The sequence below is a fragment of the Camelina sativa genome, chromosome 10 (assembly GCF_030686135.1).
Source record: "Camelina sativa cultivar CO46 ecotype springtype chromosome 10, ASM3068613v1".
Classification (NCBI taxonomy): Eukaryota; Viridiplantae; Streptophyta; class Magnoliopsida; order Brassicales; family Brassicaceae; genus Camelina; species Camelina sativa.
In genome coordinates this window covers 1,895,555-1,915,190 of record NC_141889.1, presented here as the reverse complement: position 1 = coordinate 1,915,190, position 19,636 = coordinate 1,895,555, and the positions used below count along the sequence as shown (strand labels likewise).

General features: G+C 38.7%; 7 protein-coding genes and 1 long non-coding RNA gene across 12 annotated transcripts; 3 read left to right on the top strand and 5 right to left on the bottom strand.

The window, feature by feature from the left end:
* The first annotated feature begins 519 nt into the window (after positions 1-519).
* Positions 520-2,343, top strand: LOC104716524 (L-ascorbate peroxidase 5, peroxisomal). Its single transcript, XM_010433904.3, has 9 exons — positions 520-797; positions 880-1,004; positions 1,109-1,158; positions 1,241-1,306; positions 1,395-1,440; positions 1,521-1,603; positions 1,691-1,770; positions 1,849-1,951; positions 2,029-2,343. Exons 1-9 carry the CDS (start codon positions 688-690, stop codon positions 2,203-2,205), a joined length of 840 nt encoding a protein of 279 aa, XP_010432206.1. The 5' UTR covers positions 520-687; the 3' UTR covers positions 2,206-2,343.
* Positions 2,344-2,695: 352 nt separating this feature from the next.
* Positions 2,696-3,886, bottom strand: LOC109126766 (uncharacterized). The gene is made up of 3 exons (XM_019230482.2): positions 3,434-3,886; positions 3,133-3,246; positions 2,696-3,024 (listed from the first exon to the last, which is right to left on the bottom strand). The coding sequence occupies exons 1-3, from the start codon at positions 3,617-3,619 to the stop codon at positions 2,890-2,892; spliced, it is 435 nt and encodes a 144-aa protein (XP_019086027.2). The 5' UTR covers positions 3,620-3,886; the 3' UTR covers positions 2,696-2,889.
* A 37-nt stretch (positions 3,887-3,923) lies between these two features.
* LOC147935733 (uncharacterized) lies at positions 3,924-5,157 on the top strand. Its single transcript, XR_015568886.1, has 2 exons — positions 3,924-4,482; positions 4,893-5,157. It is a non-coding gene; the product is annotated as an uncharacterized LOC147935733 (long non-coding RNA).
* On the bottom strand, positions 4,965-7,214 carry LOC104716523 (senescence/dehydration-associated protein At4g35985, chloroplastic). 2 transcript variants are annotated; one of them, XM_010433903.3, is made up of 4 exons: positions 5,982-7,214; positions 5,720-5,886; positions 5,537-5,621; positions 4,965-5,461 (listed from the first exon to the last, which is right to left on the bottom strand). In XM_010433903.3, the coding sequence occupies exons 1-4, from the start codon at positions 6,872-6,874 to the stop codon at positions 5,269-5,271; spliced, it is 1,338 nt and encodes a 445-aa protein (XP_010432205.1). In that variant the 5' UTR covers positions 6,875-7,214; the 3' UTR covers positions 4,965-5,268. The 2 variants fall into 2 exon arrangements, with proteins under 2 accessions (XP_010432205.1, XP_087326014.1); XM_087469888.1 differs by lacking the exon at positions 4,965-5,461 and having other exon boundaries at positions 5,533-5,621; positions 5,982-6,943.
* A 499-nt stretch (positions 7,215-7,713) lies between these two features.
* Positions 7,714-10,879, top strand: LOC104716521 (calmodulin-lysine N-methyltransferase). 4 transcript variants are annotated; one of them, XR_015568946.1, is made up of 8 exons: positions 7,714-8,124; positions 8,215-8,380; positions 8,487-8,566; positions 8,862-8,922; positions 9,019-9,134; positions 9,246-9,370; positions 9,474-9,803; positions 10,454-10,879. XR_015568946.1 is itself a non-coding variant. In XM_010433902.3 (8 exons), exons 1-7 carry the CDS (start codon positions 8,043-8,045, stop codon positions 9,757-9,759), a joined length of 924 nt encoding a protein of 307 aa, XP_010432204.1. In that variant the 5' UTR covers positions 7,896-8,042; the 3' UTR covers positions 9,760-9,803; positions 10,454-10,879. The 4 variants fall into 4 exon arrangements, 2 of the variants coding, with proteins under 2 accessions (XP_010432204.1, XP_019086933.1); XR_015568947.1 differs by lacking the exon at positions 10,454-10,879 and adding an exon at positions 9,929-10,298 and having other exon boundaries at positions 7,896-8,124; XM_010433902.3 differs by having other exon boundaries at positions 7,896-8,124; positions 9,238-9,370.
* A 731-nt stretch (positions 10,880-11,610) lies between these two features.
* On the bottom strand, positions 11,611-13,839 carry LOC104716522 (pathogenesis-related thaumatin-like protein 3.5). Its single transcript, XM_019231389.2, has 2 exons — positions 12,695-13,839; positions 11,611-12,054 (listed from the first exon to the last, which is right to left on the bottom strand). Exons 1-2 carry the CDS (start codon positions 13,456-13,458, stop codon positions 11,910-11,912), a joined length of 909 nt encoding a protein of 302 aa, XP_019086934.2. The 5' UTR covers positions 13,459-13,839; the 3' UTR covers positions 11,611-11,909.
* A 1,829-nt stretch (positions 13,840-15,668) lies between these two features.
* LOC104716520 (uncharacterized) lies at positions 15,669-16,998 on the bottom strand. Its single transcript, XM_010433901.2, has one exon. It carries the CDS (start codon positions 16,744-16,746, stop codon positions 15,967-15,969), a length of 780 nt encoding a protein of 259 aa, XP_010432203.1. The 5' UTR covers positions 16,747-16,998; the 3' UTR covers positions 15,669-15,966.
* A 71-nt stretch (positions 16,999-17,069) lies between these two features.
* LOC104716519 (uncharacterized) lies at positions 17,070-19,595 on the bottom strand. The gene has a single exon (XM_010433900.3). It carries the CDS (start codon positions 19,221-19,223, stop codon positions 17,208-17,210), a length of 2,016 nt encoding a protein of 671 aa, XP_010432202.2. The 5' UTR covers positions 19,224-19,595; the 3' UTR covers positions 17,070-17,207.
* Between the last annotated feature and the right edge of the window lie 41 nt (positions 19,596-19,636).

Below are 19,636 nucleotides of genomic sequence, written 5' to 3'. Positions count from 1 at the left end.
CTTTCTTTTTTTTTAACTCAGATTCAATTAAATTAATGCAAAAATTAGCAGAGGACATATGAATTGAAACACAGATATCAATACAATAAATTTAGTAGAGAACAAGGCTGGCTATTAATTTTAACCGCGTTTTCTAACCAAGTAAACCAATCAACTACAATTATTTCAAACATTCTCAATATCAAATATATGATTTGCCGAAAAATACAGAAACCCTTCACAACGGTTTGTATTGAATCTCAAGGAACCAATACGCTTCTCTCATGGATCAGAATGTTTGTCATATCTTGTTCAAGTAATTAATAAAATGCCTTATCTTGATTTTAATGTATTTTTATACTTCTTAATACAACGATAACCAAATCATTTAAATCACATCAATCTCCAAGAACCAAGCTCGGTAGTTTACTTGTAGGTAGAAACCTTATTCGGCTTTAGCTATGCATGCCCCCGGTTCCGAGCTGTGAAGGATAAAACTGAATATATGCCAATATTAGCAGAAGGGTTTCTCCCAAAACTATAACTACTAATACTTTGCTTTCTCCAGATGACAAAACATACTTCTCCCTACTTAGACTCTTCTTCTACCTTCTTCTTTATATATCCATCCTTCTGAGTCCTTTTTCTTCAATCTTATTCATTCATCGATTTGATTTATCTTTGCTTTGCTCTTTCAAACTCTTCACAATGGCAGTTAACGTTGATTCAGATTACCTCAAAGAAATAGAAAAGGCTCGTAGAGACCTTCGAGCTCTCATCTCTTCCAAAAACTGTGCTCCCATTATGCTCCGTCTTGCGTAATATAGATCTTCTTCCTTTCTCCGTTTCTCTTTCTTTTGTCTATATGTTTTCTAAATGCAGATTCTTGTATGCATATAGATGGCATGATGCAGGAACTTATGATGCCAAAAAGAAAACCGGAGGTCCCAATGGATCAATCAGGTTCAAGGAAGAGCTAAACCGCTCACACAACAAAGGTTTGGAGAAAGCAGTCGCCTTCTGCGGTGAGTTTATGATGAAAAGAAACCTCTAATCCATCACTACTCTACTACTCTACAGGACATGACAATAAAACGGTTGCTGTTTCCTTTGACTTTTGTGATTTCAGAGGAAGTAAAGGTTAAGCACCCGCGAGTCTCTTACGCAGACCTTTATCAGGTAAACATTGGTTAGCTTGACAGATTAGAAACCTTCTTCCCCCTTTATGGTTAGCTTGACAGTTTCTTTGACTTCATTTCAGCTCGCTGGAGTTGTTGCAGTGGAGGTTACTGGTGGCCCTGCAATCCCATTTACTCCAGGCCGTAAGGTAGTTAGTTACTCTTACCGCTATATGGTATGCGATAAACCATAATTGCTAAGTGAGAGATTACTAACTTTGAGAAATATGATATCAGGATGCTGATTCCCCAGACGACGGAGAACTTCCAAATCCAAATGAAGGTTACTCCCGCAGCTTTGTAGCTCTTGCAACATAATTCTATTTCACAAACTGACTAAACCCTCCTTCTGGATTATTGCAGATGCTTCACATTTGAGAACTCTCTTCTCTCGTATGGGTCTATCTGATAGAGACATTGTAGCTCTCTCTGGAGGCCACACTTTGGTACTAACTACTAACTCTCCTTCAAAATATTCGCTGGTCACTAAACATGCACCAATGAACCAACTCGGTTGCTACTTTTGTATATAGGGGCGTGCACATAAGGAGAGATCCGATTTTGAAGGTCCTTGGACACAAGAACCTCTCAAGTTTGATAACTCATATTTCGTGTAAGCCATCAACAAAATTACACAGCAAGAGAGAGTGAGAGTTCTGAAACTTACATTGTCTGCTGATTGGTTTTTCAGAGAGCTTCTAAGAGGGGAGACTCCAGGACTGCTACAACTGAAAACCGACAGGGCTCTACTTCATGACCCCAAGTTTCACTCTTTTGTTAAGCTGTATGCAAAGGTAAATTAGATCCTAAACTTTTAGTTTGGATGATTTTCTGGTGTTATCAACATACAAAAATGTATTATGATGTGTAGGACGAGGATATGTTCTTCAAAGCCTATGCAATTTCTCACAAGAAACTCTCAGAACTAGGATTTAATCCGCCGAGAAAATTTTCTCAAGCAGTCACGCAGCAGACGCTTGGAATCGCTGTTGCTGCAGCTGTGGTGATCTTTACCATATGCTACGAAGCAAGCAGAAGAGGCAAGTGAGGAGGTTTCACAGATGCAAGAAAAAAAAACTTAACAAATAGTAATTGAATGTATGCAATAAATGAAATAAACAGAAAGATTCATGCGATGTAACCTTCATGCTCCTTTCAAGCTTCAGTGCTTTGGTATTGCCCCAAACAACATTCATACAGCCTTCTACCATTAGTAAGTCATCCAATAAACAGCAATTTTACAAAGCAGTATGTGAACTCCCTCTCACATGTCTCTCTCACAAAGCGACCACTTTTACCAAATTAAAGAAACAAAGCTTTAACTGAGAAACGAGCTATGTGAATGAAAAGATAAAGTTTCTATAGGAAGAACCAGGAGTGTCGATAGCTGATTAGGTGCAATAAGCCTCCAACTTTCGATGACTCAAGAAACCATGTTGTGTCCTCCGGAATAAGATAGAAATAGACCATAGAAATACTATATTCACAAAATGGGGGATATCGAGCTACGTATAAAGAGATTATATAAACAGAATATAAATTCAAAGTAGTATAATAGCATTTATCTTTCAGAACCACACATCCGAGAATACAGCATTCACACTATCATAGGCAACATCAAAAGTTAAAACTTGATAAGTAAGGTTCCTCGGCGACAGATGCATAAAGCCTGTAATCCACTAGCATCTATCTTACAATATGAGACCCCAACAATTAAAACAAAAAACTAAAATCAAAGTGCCCTGAAACTATCCGTTTTATCAAGCCTGGCAGTACCAGAGCTAGATGATTCGCCAACTGGATCAGGAGAAGTAGCTGCTCTAGAAGATTCTCTTTTTTTCAGAGAAGTAGGCAATCCGGAGATCTCCTATAAAAAAAAGTTAGCAAGAGTCATCAATCTTAAAGTGTTCATCATACTCTCAAATCACTTATACAAAAACTAAAACGGGTGAAACAATTCAATAACTAATAGTACCTTCATCAAGTGCAACCTCATGTCAGTAGGACGAGTCTGGTTCCCGATGCAGGCCATAGCAAACTTGGAATAACTAAACAATACATCAGCTGCAGCTTGCTTCTTCTCATCAACCTAGGAAACCCAAAAAAGTTAAAAGAACTTTGGAATCATCTGAAAGACTAATCATGATTCACTAATAATCCTAAAGATCGGATATTACAATAAATCGTTGTTGTTCCTCAACAAAAGTGAAGAACCAATAGTTTGAATACTAAATCCGTAAACAAACAATGAATCAAATTTTGGCAGAAGCCGCAACCTCGTAATCTTCTTTCATGGCGGAGAAGAGGGTTCCTCTGTTAATTTGGTCAGACCGACGATTCAGGTTTTTAATTTCTCTGTACTTCTTCTGGAGACGAAGCCATGATGAATTATGTACCCAACTGTTTTGCTTACCATAAAACGACGTGTAGTTTATTCCAGTTACATAAAACCGGCAAAGCATGTGACATCATCAGTTTGTTTTAACATTAATCCCCCGGTTTAGTGTGAGGCAGGCAGTGTTGTATCAAACTGGACCAAAAGCCACATCTTGTCTATTCAAATATTATTGGGCCTTACGGTGGCATTCAGGCCTCACTTTATCTCTCTTAAACTACTTGTTTGTTACCCGAGCCTGTGTTGTTAGGTTCGGTTTAGCTCCGAACTTTCTCCTAACCTCAAAAAAGGAAACTTGTTGAGTCGGTCATTAAGGAACCGTTAGCTACGAGTCCTAAACAAAACACATATGCATATCATCATCATCATTAGTAGCGGATCCGTTTATAAATATAGACTCCGGACACAGAGAAGAACAAACAAAAAATAAGGGCACGAATGAGTTATAATAAGAGAGAAAGATGCAATTTCACTGCTTTGATTTTACCCTTCTCTGCTTCAGTGATGGGAAGATGATGAATTGATGATGCTTTGATTCGTATTTGGCTTTCGTTATGTCGGATCAGAAGACGGTGAGTGATAAGAAGATCACACAATCTATATCTTCAACAAAGACGTAATCCAAGAGGAAGAAGAAGAAGGCATCATAGGTTCCGGTACAAGAGAATGAGATTTCTCCGGTGACGCCATAGAATCTTTCGTAACAGTTTGAAGAATCCAAATCGATCTTTTACAAGTCTAGCGAGAGATCATCACGTATTGACCGAAGAGAGAGCGGTGACCCTCGACGACGACAGACAGAGGAAGTGGATGGATCGATCGGAGGAGAGGAGCAAGAGAAGCTTTTTGGACTGGATTCTCAACTTCAAGCCCATTAAGCAAAAGGTTTTTCACCACGCCAAAATACTCACAAGCCCATTAAGAATTAAGGTCTATTCTCTATCTCATCTTATTAATTTTTTTTAATGCACGTTTTTTTGTTTTGTTTTTCTTTTTCTTTTTTTTATGTTAAATTTACAAGATGGTGTGATTACTAACCGGATTTTGGATCCGGTCTTTGATAGTTAGAGATTCCATAAATCCAACTTGTTTTCGCATCGTTATGTACATTTAGCATTCAATGTTTTAATTTGATTTTTTAAGATAGTTTTAAAATTTTTCATTTTTATCTTTTTGAACTTTTAAAAGCTTTTGTGGTTTATTTATTTTATTAAGGTTTTTTTTTTATGTTAAATTTTATAAAATGGTGTGATTACTACTTGGATTTTGATAGTTTGAGATTTCATAAATTCAACTTTGTTTAAAGTTTTAATCATTTTTTTTTTTTTTTTTTTTTGCAGTGTACCTAAAATAGGATTCAGTTTCACTACTTGGAACAACTGAGACAACCAAACCATCAAAGACCCACAACATAGGCAAAATCAATGAATTCATTAAAAATTAAATACCATAAAACACCAAAAAACACCAAACTCGCTTTTATGCTATTTTGCGATTACCAATCAAACACAATATCTTCTAATATTGTATCTATGGCTGTATATAATTCTTATGATTCTTGAAAAATCTAAACACTAAGCAGTTTGCACAATAGCACCACCAACAACACTGCTGATCTTTTAGAAACCTCTATAGTTTATCCAATGCTTATAATTAATTATGTACCAAGGCAAAATAAGAATGATGTACAAAGAACACAACATCCATTAGCCTCTACTAAGAACTCTTTTTCCCCTTAATTTTTCCTATAACTGCCGTTTTAAGTGCGGTTTTACCCAGTGATGATGGCTTCATGGCGTTCTTGGGAGTAAGAGCTTGTCTGATCTTGAAAACGGTCCATGCAGTTCCAAAAGCATGCCCTGCTGCGCTAAGCCCTTCATTTGTCGCCTGTGCTGTCTTTGCTCCATACCTACAACATTCATAACATCAACCATCCGAACAAATTCAGTTTTTTTTGTAATCTTTTCTTCTTGCAATTACTTACTTGTGATCGACGATTTCGGTAGTGACAGTGGAAGATGTTTTCATAACGTTCCTTCCAGCTACTTCAACAGCATCACAAACCTTGTCTATGAAAAAACAACATCCAAAATGTCTTATATAAGAAGAAAGAAAGCTCCAATAACACACACATACATAATGATCATTAAAAATTTAATCAACTTACTGAATCCATCAAGTGTTGCAAGAACCATTTCTCCAGGAAGAAGACCAAATAGTTTCTTCCCAGCTTTGCTATTAATCACAGAACTCGAGAAGAATCCAGAAACGTTGACAACACCAGAGAGCACACCATTCGCCACTTTCTCTGTCATTTTCGTCATCTTCTTCACCCTGTTTCCATACATTCAAAGTCAGTAACCTCAAAACAAACATCCCAATACTCTAAAATGTTGAGTTGATGATAACAAAATCTCAAAGATTGTTACCTTTTGAGAAGTTTCAAAGTTGTAGGACTAACTTCTCTCTCTTTCTCTGCTTTAGACAACTTCTTCTTCATGAACTCATTTCCCCACATGAGCCGATCCATTGTGACATCTCCACACCACAAAATCCCTTTTATCAACTGACCAGAACCAGCAGCGATCATTTTCGACGCAACTCCACTATAGTCCTCCACATTCGGAGCCAGAGTCGTCCAATAAGCCGTGCATTGCTTCTGTACCATCTTTTTCCTCTTTCCCTTAAGCTCCTCCGGCGACGTCTCTTTCGCCGCCGTCAAATCCAAACCGTTCTCTTCCTTCTGTTTCTCCTCCGCCGTGAAACTGCTGTAGTCGGCTAAGATCTTGTCTAGCTGCTCAAGATCTTGACCTTTGGAAGCGATTGTTAATCCGTAGTTCAGCATCTCGTTGTTCTCTGCTTCGTCGGTCGAATGATCCGATGACTTGGATTCTTTAACGGGTCGGAGCGAGAAGAAGTAATGAGACTCGTCGACTTTAACGGCGGGTTCGTCTTTAGTCAACGGCCATTGGATCTCATCACCGACGCGAGCGAAAACCGCGACGGTGATATCTCCCTGAACAAGACGGAGGATCTCGAGATCGCCGCAAGCGAGCTCCACGCTGTAAGATTTGTCGATGAGGTGAAGAATCGCGCCGTTGATTTTGAGAAGCACTTCCTCCGTCGCAAGAGGAGGAGCTGAAGCAGAGTCGGATACGGTGGGATCCGGGAAGATATTGTTGACGAGATCGTTCACATCGACTGAAGGATAGAGATTGTTGTTAGGACAAGAGGAAGAAGAGGAGGAGTTTGGGAGAGGAGCTTTGGTTGTTGAAGCGTCGACAGTTGGGTAAAGCTTGGGAGCAGGTGCAGAGCATTCCATTGTCGCCGGAGATTAGGAGTAGGAAGACGAAGGGGGAATGAAGAAGTGTTGGGCTATTTATTAAGAATTTCAAAAAGATTTGGGGCAAAAATAGAAAAAAGTGAAAAGATTAGTAATAGAGGAAAGTCAATCTAACTTGATTAACTGCTAAGCAAGCTTGCTGTCGGAAAGAGGAAGACGTGGGAGTTGCGTGTTTTGATGTGTTAACCGGGCCGGTCTAATAATTAAACAATTATCCAAAATTTTATAGCTTATAATTATATCCAAAATTTATTTTGATAACTGTATAAATGTAAATTAGTTTATGGTGTTTCCTCTAATTTTTGTGTCATATTAAAACAAGAAAAAGAATCAGGTAATCAAGATGTATAAGTTAATGGATAATGTCATATTAAAACAGACAAAAATAAATAAGTATTTAAGATGTATACATATGATAAATAACAATCTGTATGTGTATATTTATTTTGCCTTATAAAAACCCTCTTTAATTAACATCTCAACCATGAAGAAAAAAAAGAAGGTCTTTTTATATATGATAAGATAGAAACATAAAAGATACAAAATGATTAGTTGGTAATTTAATTGAATGAAGTGAAATTGTGCATTAGAAATCCTCATATTTAGTCACCACTTGTTAATTTTTATCATTATTAATAGAAATACTATGTTATAGAGAAAATCTTATTGCAACATCCCATATCACTCCATAAAGTACATTTTTGAAAAATAAATCAATATAGTTCAAAGTAATTAAACTGTATATTATATATAATAACTATGAGGAAAAAAAATTCTATACTGAGTAAATAAGATTTGTTCCTAACTTCGTAAGAGATGTCTAAAAATCTCTAATCACTTTGACAACAACGTGGTTTTGACCTTTTTAAGTAATCAGTTGTGTGTGTCATATTTGTGCCACGTTAAAATATTACATTACACTTTTAAGTTCCTCAATTTAATTATAATTAACATCATGAAAATAACTTCGCTGTTGACATATTTTTTTTTTACTGACTTCGTTGACCCCCAATAAAAAAAAAGTTACTGTGCCAATAATTTATTTGTTGCCAAAAAAAGAAAAAGGTTAAAATCGTCGTCTTCTTTGTTTGGCTGCTACACAAATTCCGATTCCGATTCCGGCGGAGGAAGCTATAACTCTTGTTCAATGGATCCCACATCTTCTTCTTCTTCTTCTTCTTCTTCTCTTAGATGGAACATTCTTCGTCAAGCACTTCTCCGTAGATCTGGTTTTAAAATTCCTCTTATTTCTTCTTCTCGCGATTTCACGTCTTGATAAAAGCTAATGGATCATCATCTCTCAATTTTTTCTTCTTTAGATTCTCAGTCTCAAGCTGAGATCAAGCGGATTTCAAGGAAAGCTACTCAAGGATTCAACTTGATTCCGTGTCAAGTGGTGGATTCTTCTCTGCAGTCAGATCATTCTCGGGAGGCTTGCGTTTGCTACACTATTCCCATCACTGGTTCTCCGAAGCTCTATCTAACGTTAGGATTTTGAATCTGTTAAATGAAACAATGTGACGGCATGTTCTGTAGATTTGCCACTCCTGAGAGCTTTTGTTTGTTTGTTTGTTTCTGTAAATTTTTGCAGACAAAGAGTGGATAATTGCAGTGATCTCAATGACTTCGAGATATCTAATCGATACAACATTGATAATACTGGACTTGTCTGTAAGTTTCTCTTTCTCATTGTTGGTTTTGAAGACAACCCATCTCTGTGATGTGATAAAGTTTCCATTTTTATCCTTGTCTGGTTTAAGTAGAAACTTATGAGTTATATGGCTATAAATATATTGCTGCTCTTCTCTGTGTACTATGTCGTATTGCTTATACGGCTTGGCATTAACCATCCTTTAGAGTGTTATGTATCAAACACATTGAGTTAGTTACTTTTGGGGGGTCTCTAGTTATTTGGAGTGTGAATCTCTCTATGAATTCATAACTTAGGCTACTGTCATTCTTCCAGGTCAGTGGCCCTCAGAAGAAGTCCTAGCATTCTTTTGCAAGTCTCAGCCAGATCGTTTCAGGTTGCTTCTGTGTTCAGCTTTATGACTGATTTTTTGCATCTGTGTTCTTATAACTTTGTGTACTTTTATTCTACTTGACTCATTGGGATGATGCAGAGGTAAAAGAGTTATTGAGCTTGGCTCGGGTTATGGATTAGCCGGTTTAGTTATTGCAGCTGCCACTGAGGCATCAGCAGTGGTAATCTCAGATGGAAATCCCCAAGTAGTTAATTGTATCCTACTTGTTTTGTTGGTGTGCGTATACTGTTCCATTAGAGTTCTCTTTTCTCGTATGGAAACCCTTTTTTTGGATTCAGTGATGTACTTAACATCCAGATATTAAGCGTAACATAGAATCCAACTCCACGGCATTTGGTGGCACAAGCGTGAAAGCCATGGAGTTGCACTGGAACCAGCATGAACTTTCAGAGTTAACCAACACTTTCGACATCATTGTTGCTAGCGACTGGTACCTTCCTCACCTTTTTCTTGCTCTTGATTTCAGTCTTCAGAGTCATCGATATGTGTTTCTCATCCCTTTGTCGCGACACATACTTTTTATGATTCAACAGTACATTTTTCAAGGAATTTCATAAGCACCTTGCAAGAACTATCAAGATGCTGCTTAAAGCCAAAGAACCCTCCGAAGCATTATTTTTTAGTCCTAAGAGAGGTGACTCCTTAGAAAAGTTCTTAAAGGAGATTAAAGACATTGGCTTACACTACGTCTTAACTGAAAACTACGATGCACAAGTTTGGAAGCGCCATGAGACGCTTGTTATAGGAGACGAAGCTTGGCCTAACTATGACAAGAATCATTGCTACCCTTTACTTATTCAAATTACGAATCATATCTAGTCAAGACTGTCATATTTGCGGATATGGATGGCGAATAAACGCAGGTACACCCAATTTCTCAAGCTTTGTTTTTAACATATTGTGTTTTATGGATATAAATATTAAGTGGGTGGACTTGAAAGTTGAAACCTTTTGAGCCTATCTAAGATGCTCTTATCTTCCCTTTTAGTATGGAGAGGTCCACACCACACATACACACGAGTTAGGCAAAGCCGTTCGTCTAAAAGGAAGATATAGAACAATATTAATAGGAAAAGCTATAAGATTCTCGATAAGTGTACTGTCATTGATGAACTACATCAAACTTTTTTTCATTCTAAATCTGGCTTTTTGAATCTAATTTCTAGTTGTCTTTTCTGGTTTTTAATAGTGCTGAAAATAAACTTTAACTTGTTGTAATTATTAATAGCCGTTTGGAAATTTTAGAGATGACAAAGGAAATCATTTGAGATTCTTTGTGTGTGTGCGGGTCTAAATGTGATCCTCAATGTGATTGGAACTTATTCTGAAAAGCATATATATATATATCTCTTTGTGCACATTGAATTCAGAACTGTTAATTTCTTGAAATATGCAATTAATGAGAATGACACAAGATGACGATTCTAACAAGCTTTGCCTTCATGATTGAGGATATTAAAGGCAAAGCTTCTCTCTTAGTTTTTTTTTATAATGTTTTGTCATTTTGTCGCAGTAATCAAAGCTACAAGCTGATCCAACAGAGAGTCAAAAGGAGAGCGAAAGAAGCTGTATTTCTAGTCGATTCTCCAATGGCCATACCCGCGAAATAAGTATGCACTGAAGATGGTTCTTCTATCTCTTGTTGCATATATCTGTACTCGACTCAGTTCCAGAACCAGATGCATCTCCTGTCTCTTCAGGAGGTGGTTCTCTCGAAGACTTGAAACTGTTTCACACAATACAAATACATTAATCAGACGCTCAAAGCTTTCCATCTTATAAACTCCATCTTTTGAAACTGTTTTGACTAAATTTTTTTGCCATACCTGGGCAACTTGGGACAGAAAGTGATGGTTTGATCAGCATCACTACAACTGAAAGTACTTCTGCCGTCATTGTCAAATTTGAAATGAAATGAGAGAAACTTAGATAAAGAAAACGAGCGATCGCTGACCACCACGGATCAAGAAGATGATAAATCCAAGAACAGAGGCGTAAAGTGAGAGATAAAGCAAACAAAGCCATGTGAGTTCGTTCCTAAACTGGAGTAATTAGAGAATCCTAAATGGAGGGAATTCGTGTGAGTGGGAGAGAATCTTTTATCATAAGTTCCCAAATTTGATTTACCTCTGCAACTGATTCTGCTTTGTGCTATTTGTCAACGGGAATTTTGGTTGTGAAAGATCGATGAATAAACAAATATAGCAACTTTTTGAAATTGTTGGAAAAGAAATGTTCGCCGCCATATTATGAATATAGCAACTTTTTTTTCTTTTTTTTTTATGTGTGTGTTATCATAATCTACTGTTAAGTTAATAGTGTCTATACTGCTAAACACTTGTGATTACACGCCACTTTTAAAAGATTTTCAACGTTTATCCTTAAAGCTATAGCTTTAGTTAAGATAAGTTCATTTCTGATTGGATATAAAGATAGAAGATAAATCTTATACATTTCTTCAGTTTGATATTAAAAAATGCCCGTTTGATGACTAAATGAGATATTAGAAAAATCAATTCGTTTGTATAAGCATCAATTTAGTGGTAATCGGATTTTAATATTTGACAAATTTATGTTGACATTTTTTGAGGTTCTTCCATTACAATTCCATTTTGTTTTATCATCTTCATATATTATTTCAATTCTAAAATGCATTACCAAATCAATTAGTTCTGGAAGCAAAACTGTTATATATATATATATATCCTACATAACCATAAAGACAAACCATTTGTCTTAAAAAGAATGACGTAGAAACTAATACTATAAGCTAATCAATTCTAAAATAAGTTGGTTCTAAAAATCATCACTTCGAATAAATCACTCTTCGACTAACTAAATTTTTTTTTTTCCTGGCCAGTCCATTTCTTTTTTTTTCTTCGATGATCTTTTCTTTCTCTTGGTGAGAAGGAAAAAAAAAAACTCGAATGATGTGTTATTAGAAAAACACGTCGCCGTAGAGAGAGATATCACCAAACGCGTAGCACCGCCCAAGACGCGAAACCCAAAACTCCAATCAAAAACACGGTAGAGAGAGTTGGCGACGCGTTTTGAGATGATGCCGCAGAGTAGCTAACCGCTTCGGGTTGGAGTCCCTTCGTTGCACTCTTCACACTGAAAGACAAATTACACAAGAAAACAAACATTTAATTGATCACTACGACGTTTTGAAAATGACAAACAAAAAACTAAATATTTAAAATGGTTTGCAATATGAACAAAAGAGCCGTGTTTGGACCACACATGGCCACAGTTAACCGACGTTTGAAAGAAAGGAAAAAATCTATGCATAGTACCATACATGTGATGATAATACAACAGAGAACATTAGATATTTTTTTGTATATTATGTTTGACATAATAATTATGCCAACGGGTGAAAATGTAAAAATGTCGTCTTGTCAAATGATTTCACAAATTGACAAATAAGGACCATTACGAAAAAGCATGAGCTATGATTTTTATTCGGTGATTTGACCTCATTCAAAACGTTACACAACCAAAAAGGTAAACTTACTTATTCATCTCCAACATTATTCAACTTTTGAATGTAATTTAATTAAAAAAAAAAAAATCGAAACCGATGACTTCTTCTAAGAGAATCAGAACCAAACTTTTTTAATTGATTTGATCTGAACATCGGAACCAACCTTTTTTAAATAGCCAAAACGTCCCAATTTTAAATTATTCTAATTCTTGTTTCCACTTGAAGCAAATCATATTTTTGTTTGGTAAATAATGGAAATAGTGTTACCTTGGGTTAGGAGAAGGACAGAAAGTGATGACGTAATCAGCTCCGGCACAAGTGAAAGTACTAGTTCCGTCGTCGTAAGCGTAACTATAAGCTCTCGGGCACGCGTTTTTGAAAAACAGCGAGTACTCACTCGGCTTACACGTGTCCGGCGTTCCAAACGCGCCGCTACAGCAATACTCCGGCGTATTAAACGCCTCGCACGCGCTTTTGCAAGCCACTCCTTCTGCCCCCGTCGACGCCACTTTCAGCTGAGCAGGACACGGACCGTTGAGCTCCGCAACGCATCCGGTGGTTGTGCAGTTCCCGGCGACTCCGCCGGCATCTCCTCCGCCCTGAGGAACAATGGTCATGGGGATGTTGTAACCGTCTACGAGACTGACGTCGTAGAAATCTAGACCGCCGGCTCCGTTTAAGGTGAATTCAGCGAGTGTCGCCGGAGGTGCAGCGCCAGATCCGGAGCATTCCACGGCGGAAGAACCACAGTCTCCGGTGACGCAAGTGACTTTGCCGGTGGTTGCGTCTTGTGTGCAGAGCGTACGGCCCCAAATACGGCCGGACCAAGCAGCGGGGATTGGGATGACACGTGTTTCAGTCGGTTTTAAGGAGAATCCAGTGGTGGGCAAAGGAGGGGTTCCGGCGCCGGAGAGAAGGCCAGGCCAGACGGTGTAGCTACACTGGTTAAGGATGGTGAAAGTGGTAGAAGAAACGCCATAGATTAAAACAAGAATCAGAGAAAGAAAGAGAGAAACTTGAGATTGACCCATTAGAGCAGAGAGCCACCAGAATCTATAAGTATTGAACCTTTTGTTGTTGTGTTTGTGTGTCGCCGGAGATTAGTTTTTTCCGGTGACTCTGTTTCTGCTCTGGAGAGAAATGTATAAAGAAGAGTGCAAATGTGTAGTAGGCTTTGTATTTATATGGTAAAGAGAATTTTACGAGTTGGAGAGAAAAAAGGTTTTGGGGATTGACCCCATCTTTTAAAGGGGCTCAAGATTTTTTATTACAAAGGTCGGCTTTCACGTGAGCCCATGCCGCCTCTGTCTATGTTAGTCGGCCAATGACATGTTCACGTTACTATTGGTATGTAGTGAGGATTTCAATATGTAGAAACTAGAAACTATTTTTTTTGAATCATAGAAATTATTATTATATCATGTAACGTGTTGTTTGTTTAATTTGTATGATTCCTCGTGCAATATGACAATATGGGTTGCATATGGATATGATCAGGTGCTGATGTCGGTGATCTAAAATAGAACTTGTCTCCTCTTTTGGCCAAAAAGTTATTATAGAAAATATTTTTCAGAAGATCCATTACTTCGTTTGTAATTTTCTTTGCTGAAGATGTGATTTTGATCCAAAAAAATGAAACTATAGTCGTCTAAAATGCGGAAATTGAATTCTACAAAAAAATTGGAAAATTGCTTATATTTAAGAAAAATGGAAATGTACTTTAATGAAAGAGGCGGTGAACAAAATAAAAACAAGAGAGGTGCTGACAGAGAAAACGTAGTGTGTGTGTGATGCCATCCTTAGATTCTGCCCTCTTCTCTCTTCCAAGGGACACGGTCTTACGAGTTACGAGTATCTAGCTACTATCCACCCAAGTTGGGCTGTGTCACAGTATTAATTAAATTATTATAATTATTACATGATGACAAAATTAAATATGATGATGCTTTGATATTTCGTGAGCCTCTCAAACATCTATTCCTTATTCAAACAAGGAACATACGATAAAAGGTTCAGGAGAGGAATACAAATTTTATCTTATTTTATTTTTGAGTATCATGGGAAAGAGACACAGTGGCTGACGTTGGATGGGAATTTCGTAAGTAAAGAAGAGAGAGAGGGTGTTGGGTCAACGACATTCCAAGCTTTAGTTGTGTGATGTAGAGATATCAACTTGGTTGGTTCATGCTTCTTCCATTGTTACAAGTTATTTATGTTTGACTAGGACATGTAACTGGTTCTTATGATTAAATAAATAGGTTTTAAACAAATACGACAAATTGGGTAGTAGTAGTACTCATGCGTGTTTTCTATTACGCAAATTTATCGAATTCATTAGAAATTGATTTTTCTTTCCAAACATCAAGCAAATTTGGTATGACTGAACAGAGATTTTGGCTATTTATTTGCGTTTATGATTAGTATTTGCTTTGAAGATCATATAGTATTTTCATAGTATTTGCGTTTATGATTAGTACTTGCTTTGAATATCATTAGAACAGAGATGTAAACTAGTAGAAGTTCCAGGTTCGATTTCCACTTCGAATATATAAGAAATTGAACCTTAAATTTCTCATTAAGCTACTATTTCAAGAGACATCTAAAATGACAAGGAAACTTTAATACACCATAAAAGTTAGTAGTAGTTAATGCGATGAGAGGTGATTAGTAAGGTTTTGATGGATTGTAATCAACGATATAAAACACAAGGAGACGTTGATGATGTTTTAACTTAATCAGGTTTATTTATATGAGTGTCTTTACTATAATCTAATCAATGATCATGTGGCTCTGTTTGGGCAGGAAAAGGTGGACAACAAACTTGGGTTTCCAGGTTCTTCTCTTAGAAAAAATCGTCATCAGTCTGGGATTTTGCTAGTAGTGAAATTAGGTACAAACTTTTAACCCGGAAAAACGAGGGTGACATCCCCTATATGATGACTGTACAAAGCAGGTAACGATTAACCAGATCATAGTGAGGTCATTACTTAAAGCGTTGTCTACGAACTGTGACATCCCCTTTAATCGTCAAAAGTCACTTATTCCACCAATTTCACAGGTTACTCTCATGCAAGTCATAATCGAAAATTCTGTATCTCTACGAACGGCCCAAAACATGCTCTACACAACTACAATTATGGGAATGAGTTAAAGTTACGGACTTTGGGGACGTCATGCTTGTAATAGTCGAAACATCACAAGTACAAAAGCAATAAACTGAAACAAGTAACAAAAAGGACAATAGAAACTCAAAAGTTGGATGACATAAGCAATACGAGGTCAAAATTTCCAGAAACAGATAGAAGAAGCGCATCCATATCAGAGAAATAAACAACAACTAGTTTAGTAGGATTACTCTCTTTGTAGTATAATAATAATAATAAGTCAAAAAAAAAAAAAACACCAAAACACCAAAAGGACCAGGCAGTTTCATTCCCATCAACAACAAAAAAAAAGATCATATGAAAACGAAGAGAAATATATATATATATATATATATATATAACTCGATTCAATCTTCATTCTCTTTTGTTAGTTGATTAGGAAATCAATTCAGATACTACAGAACATTCCCTAGCAAAGTGACCTACTTCGCTACACTTGTAACACTTATTATTACCTCCACCACCGCCGCCGCTTCCTCTCCTGTCACAATCACGAGCCAAGTGAGGACCACCACACTGGTAACAACCAGTGCTCTTAGTCGCACAATCTCTCGCCATGTGACCAACTCCACCACATGTGTAACAAGATCCATTACGCTCACCCACGCCGCCGCCGCCGCTTCTCACGTTTACAGCAGCCGGTTTCTGAGTACAATCCCTAGCAAAGTGACCAACCTCATTACAATTGTAACACCCCTCCTTCCTGGCTCCACGTTGGTCTCCGTTCCCACCTGATTTCTGAGCACAATCCCTAGCAAAGTGACCTCCCTCGCCACACTTGTAACAACCCTCTTTACGCTCACCACCGCCGCCGCCGCCACGGCAATCCTTAGCGATATGACCTCCCTCACCGCACTTGTAGCATCCGCCGCGCCTAGCACCGGTACCGCGAGAGCTGTTCTCCTTCTTAAGGGGAAGACCACCTGGAGCAGTAACATCCACGGCTTTGGTCTTGCCGTCGCTTCCCTTAGCAACAGCGAACTCAACCAAATCGTCGACAGTTAAACTCCGGTAACCGTCTGAAACAATTGAGGATTGATGAACAAATAGCTCTACGCTGCCGTCATCGGGAGTAACGAAACCATAGCCTTTGGCATCGTTGAACCAACTCACCTTCCCGGTAAATCTCACCACGGATTGATCCTCTGAAGACATCGGAACCCTCTAACAAACAAAAAGATTGACGGAGAAGAAGAAGAAAAGAGATTGGGTGAATTAGGGTTTTGTTTGATAAAATCCCAAAGGCGTGTGTGTTTATTATATATAGAGAGTGGATTAAATCTGTAATTATAAAGGAAATTAGTGCACAAACCCTAAATTTAGTGGGATGTAATTAAACCCTAATTTCACTCTGCCGCCCAAATTAACATTTTTTTTTGGTGGAAGATTCTTCTGGAGTGGGAAAACTGCCACTTCCGTCTATCCGCGTCGGTTTATCATGTGTGCACGCGTCCACAAACTGGGCCGCATGGACCGAATTTATAAATTGGGCCTATTATTTGATGGGCCAAAAATTAGATACTGGGAAAATGAAAACTTTATACAAGTTTTTTATAATAATGGGAAAAAAAAACAGAGTCACACCGCCTAGTATTTGAATACATGTGGAAGTCGAGTTATACGTGAAAGCCTCTGGAACCTCTGGATTGGTAAAGCTCGAGTCTGCTCTTAGCTTCATACAACAAAGCATCCATATCTTCGTCTTCGATCACATTAGCTTGTTTAGAAGCCCGCTCCAATACAGTTAACACTTCGTCTTTAGCTAACTCTTCACTGTCAGGTACGTTCATCGCCACGTAGCTCAGCAAAACAAGCGCTGGGATCTGAGCTCCGTTCTCTCCGAAATACGCTAGCTGTACCAGAAGCTTCGATCCTCCAGCAGCGATGATCGTCCTCGAGTGTTCTTTCGCTAAGAAGTTGTCCTCCGTCGCGAATTTAGCTAACGCGATCGCTACTTCCGCCGCTAAGTCTGGTTCTTCGTCGTCCAGGAGTTTTACCAAAGGCACGATCATATGCGTTTCCGCTGATTTGAACGTTCTCGCTAGGTTTCCGATTGATCTTACACAGGGGATTAGCAAATCGGATCCGGCGTCGGCGTTTTCTACGATTCTGAATAACTGATCAACAACCGCTTTGCACGCCGGCGAAGTGCGTCTGAACGCTGATCTTCTCAGATCTGCGTTTTCTTCCGCCACGGCGGTTATCTCCATGATAGCCATTGCTGTGTTGTACTTAGTCTCCGCGTCTCCTTTGTCTAATAAAACCGCAAAACAGAGCAAAGCTCGTGACTCGGTGATGACTCGGCAGATCGATGAGTTTCCTACAGCGAGTTTCCACAGCGCTCTCGCCGCCATCGCTTTCATGTAAGTCTTCGTCACCGGATCTTCAAGCTCTCTCCCTCTCGTGACCGACGCGTTTCTCGATTGATGTGCCGTACTACTGTAAGTCTTGATCTTTGAATTCAAACTATAACTCTTCTCCGGCAGCTTTTCCGGCGGTTTCTCATCCTCGTCGGTTACGAATCGGTTAGACAGACTCGATTTTGATCCCGATCCAACCGCCTTCATCGCCATTGTAGTCGTAACGATGTTATGCATCTGATTCGGCATGTGATTCGAGTTCCCAATCTGGCTAGTATTAGTACCGTCCCCCTCCTCCTCCTCCTCGTTAACCGCCGGCAAATTGATTTTACTCGCCATCACGACGGCGTGATGCATCGACGTAGCTCTACCCGCGACAACCGCGTATTTGCTATGTTCTTGAACCGTTTCAAACGCTAAATGACTCACGAGAAGACGAATCACGTTGTTTTGCGCGAAGAGCTCTTGACACTTCGCGTGGTTACCAGAAACAAGCTCTGAAACAGCCCAAGCCACAACGGCTTGAACCTTCATCGAACCTTCTTTGAGAACACTCGAAAGCACTGAACACACACCAAGCTGAGTCATATGCTCCACGCTTTCCGGGTCACGACCCAATAAGCCGATTGTTCTCGCCGCGTTTTCTTGACCGTCGATTTTACCTTCTTTAAGAAGTTTCAACAAAGGGTTGACTCCACCTTCTTCAACTATCAGTTTCACGTATCTGTCGTTATCTCTCGCTAACGAAGCTAACGACGCGGCGGCGTCGGATTTTTCATCCGGCGAACCGGTCATTAAAACCGCGATTTGCTCCCAAATAAGACACAGGATTGGTTCGTTGGCTGCGATCGGAGGGAGGCCTAAGTAACCAAACCCTTCGTCGTCGTCGTCGTTACCGGCGGGAGTTGAGACACGGAGGAGCCAAGAGACGTCGCCGACGGAGTTTTCTAGTTGGGAGATCATTTTACGGAATGCTGCGGCGGGGATTATATTGAAAAGACGCATTATGTAGCCATCGTCACGGCATCTTTGGACCATCGTCAATGCTTTCTCGAGAACGTTTTCAGTGTCGTCGATGATACGGCGTGTGGGACGTTCGTAGAGGTCTGAGCTAGCACGCGCCGCTTGGCGGAGAAGAGCAGCGAGCTTTTCCGTCTTGGACTTGATCTCGGCGCATTCTTGTTTGTTGATCGTGGCTTCATCTCCGGCTTTCACCACTTGGTCTGCTAGTTGAATCGGTCGAGACAATATCTGCTTAGCTAGATCACCCATAGGTAACAGAACTGGTTTAGATCAAGAAAATTAAGAAACGGGTTGGTCTTAATTTTAAAGATAATGAAGAAACATCAATTTTGTTGTTTTGTTGGAGGGTTTGGTCTTTGAAACACGGTTTCTGTCATTTCTTTGTATTTCCTACAGAACACGCCGGTCGTCGCCGGCTTTCGTTGTCGGAGTAAATTACTTATTAGTACATTTACCAAGTCTTCGTCTTAGCTATATCCGTTCTTTTTTGTTTCATTTTATATTAAGCCTATTCCATATATTAAAATATGATAATAGGGAAGTGTAGGATTTCAAAAAAAAAAAAAAAAATGTGTAAAATTTCAAATTCTTATAACGAAAATGCTCTTTGGTGTTTGTTCAGAAAAATGTCAACAAAAATTTCTCTAAATCTTCAAGATTAC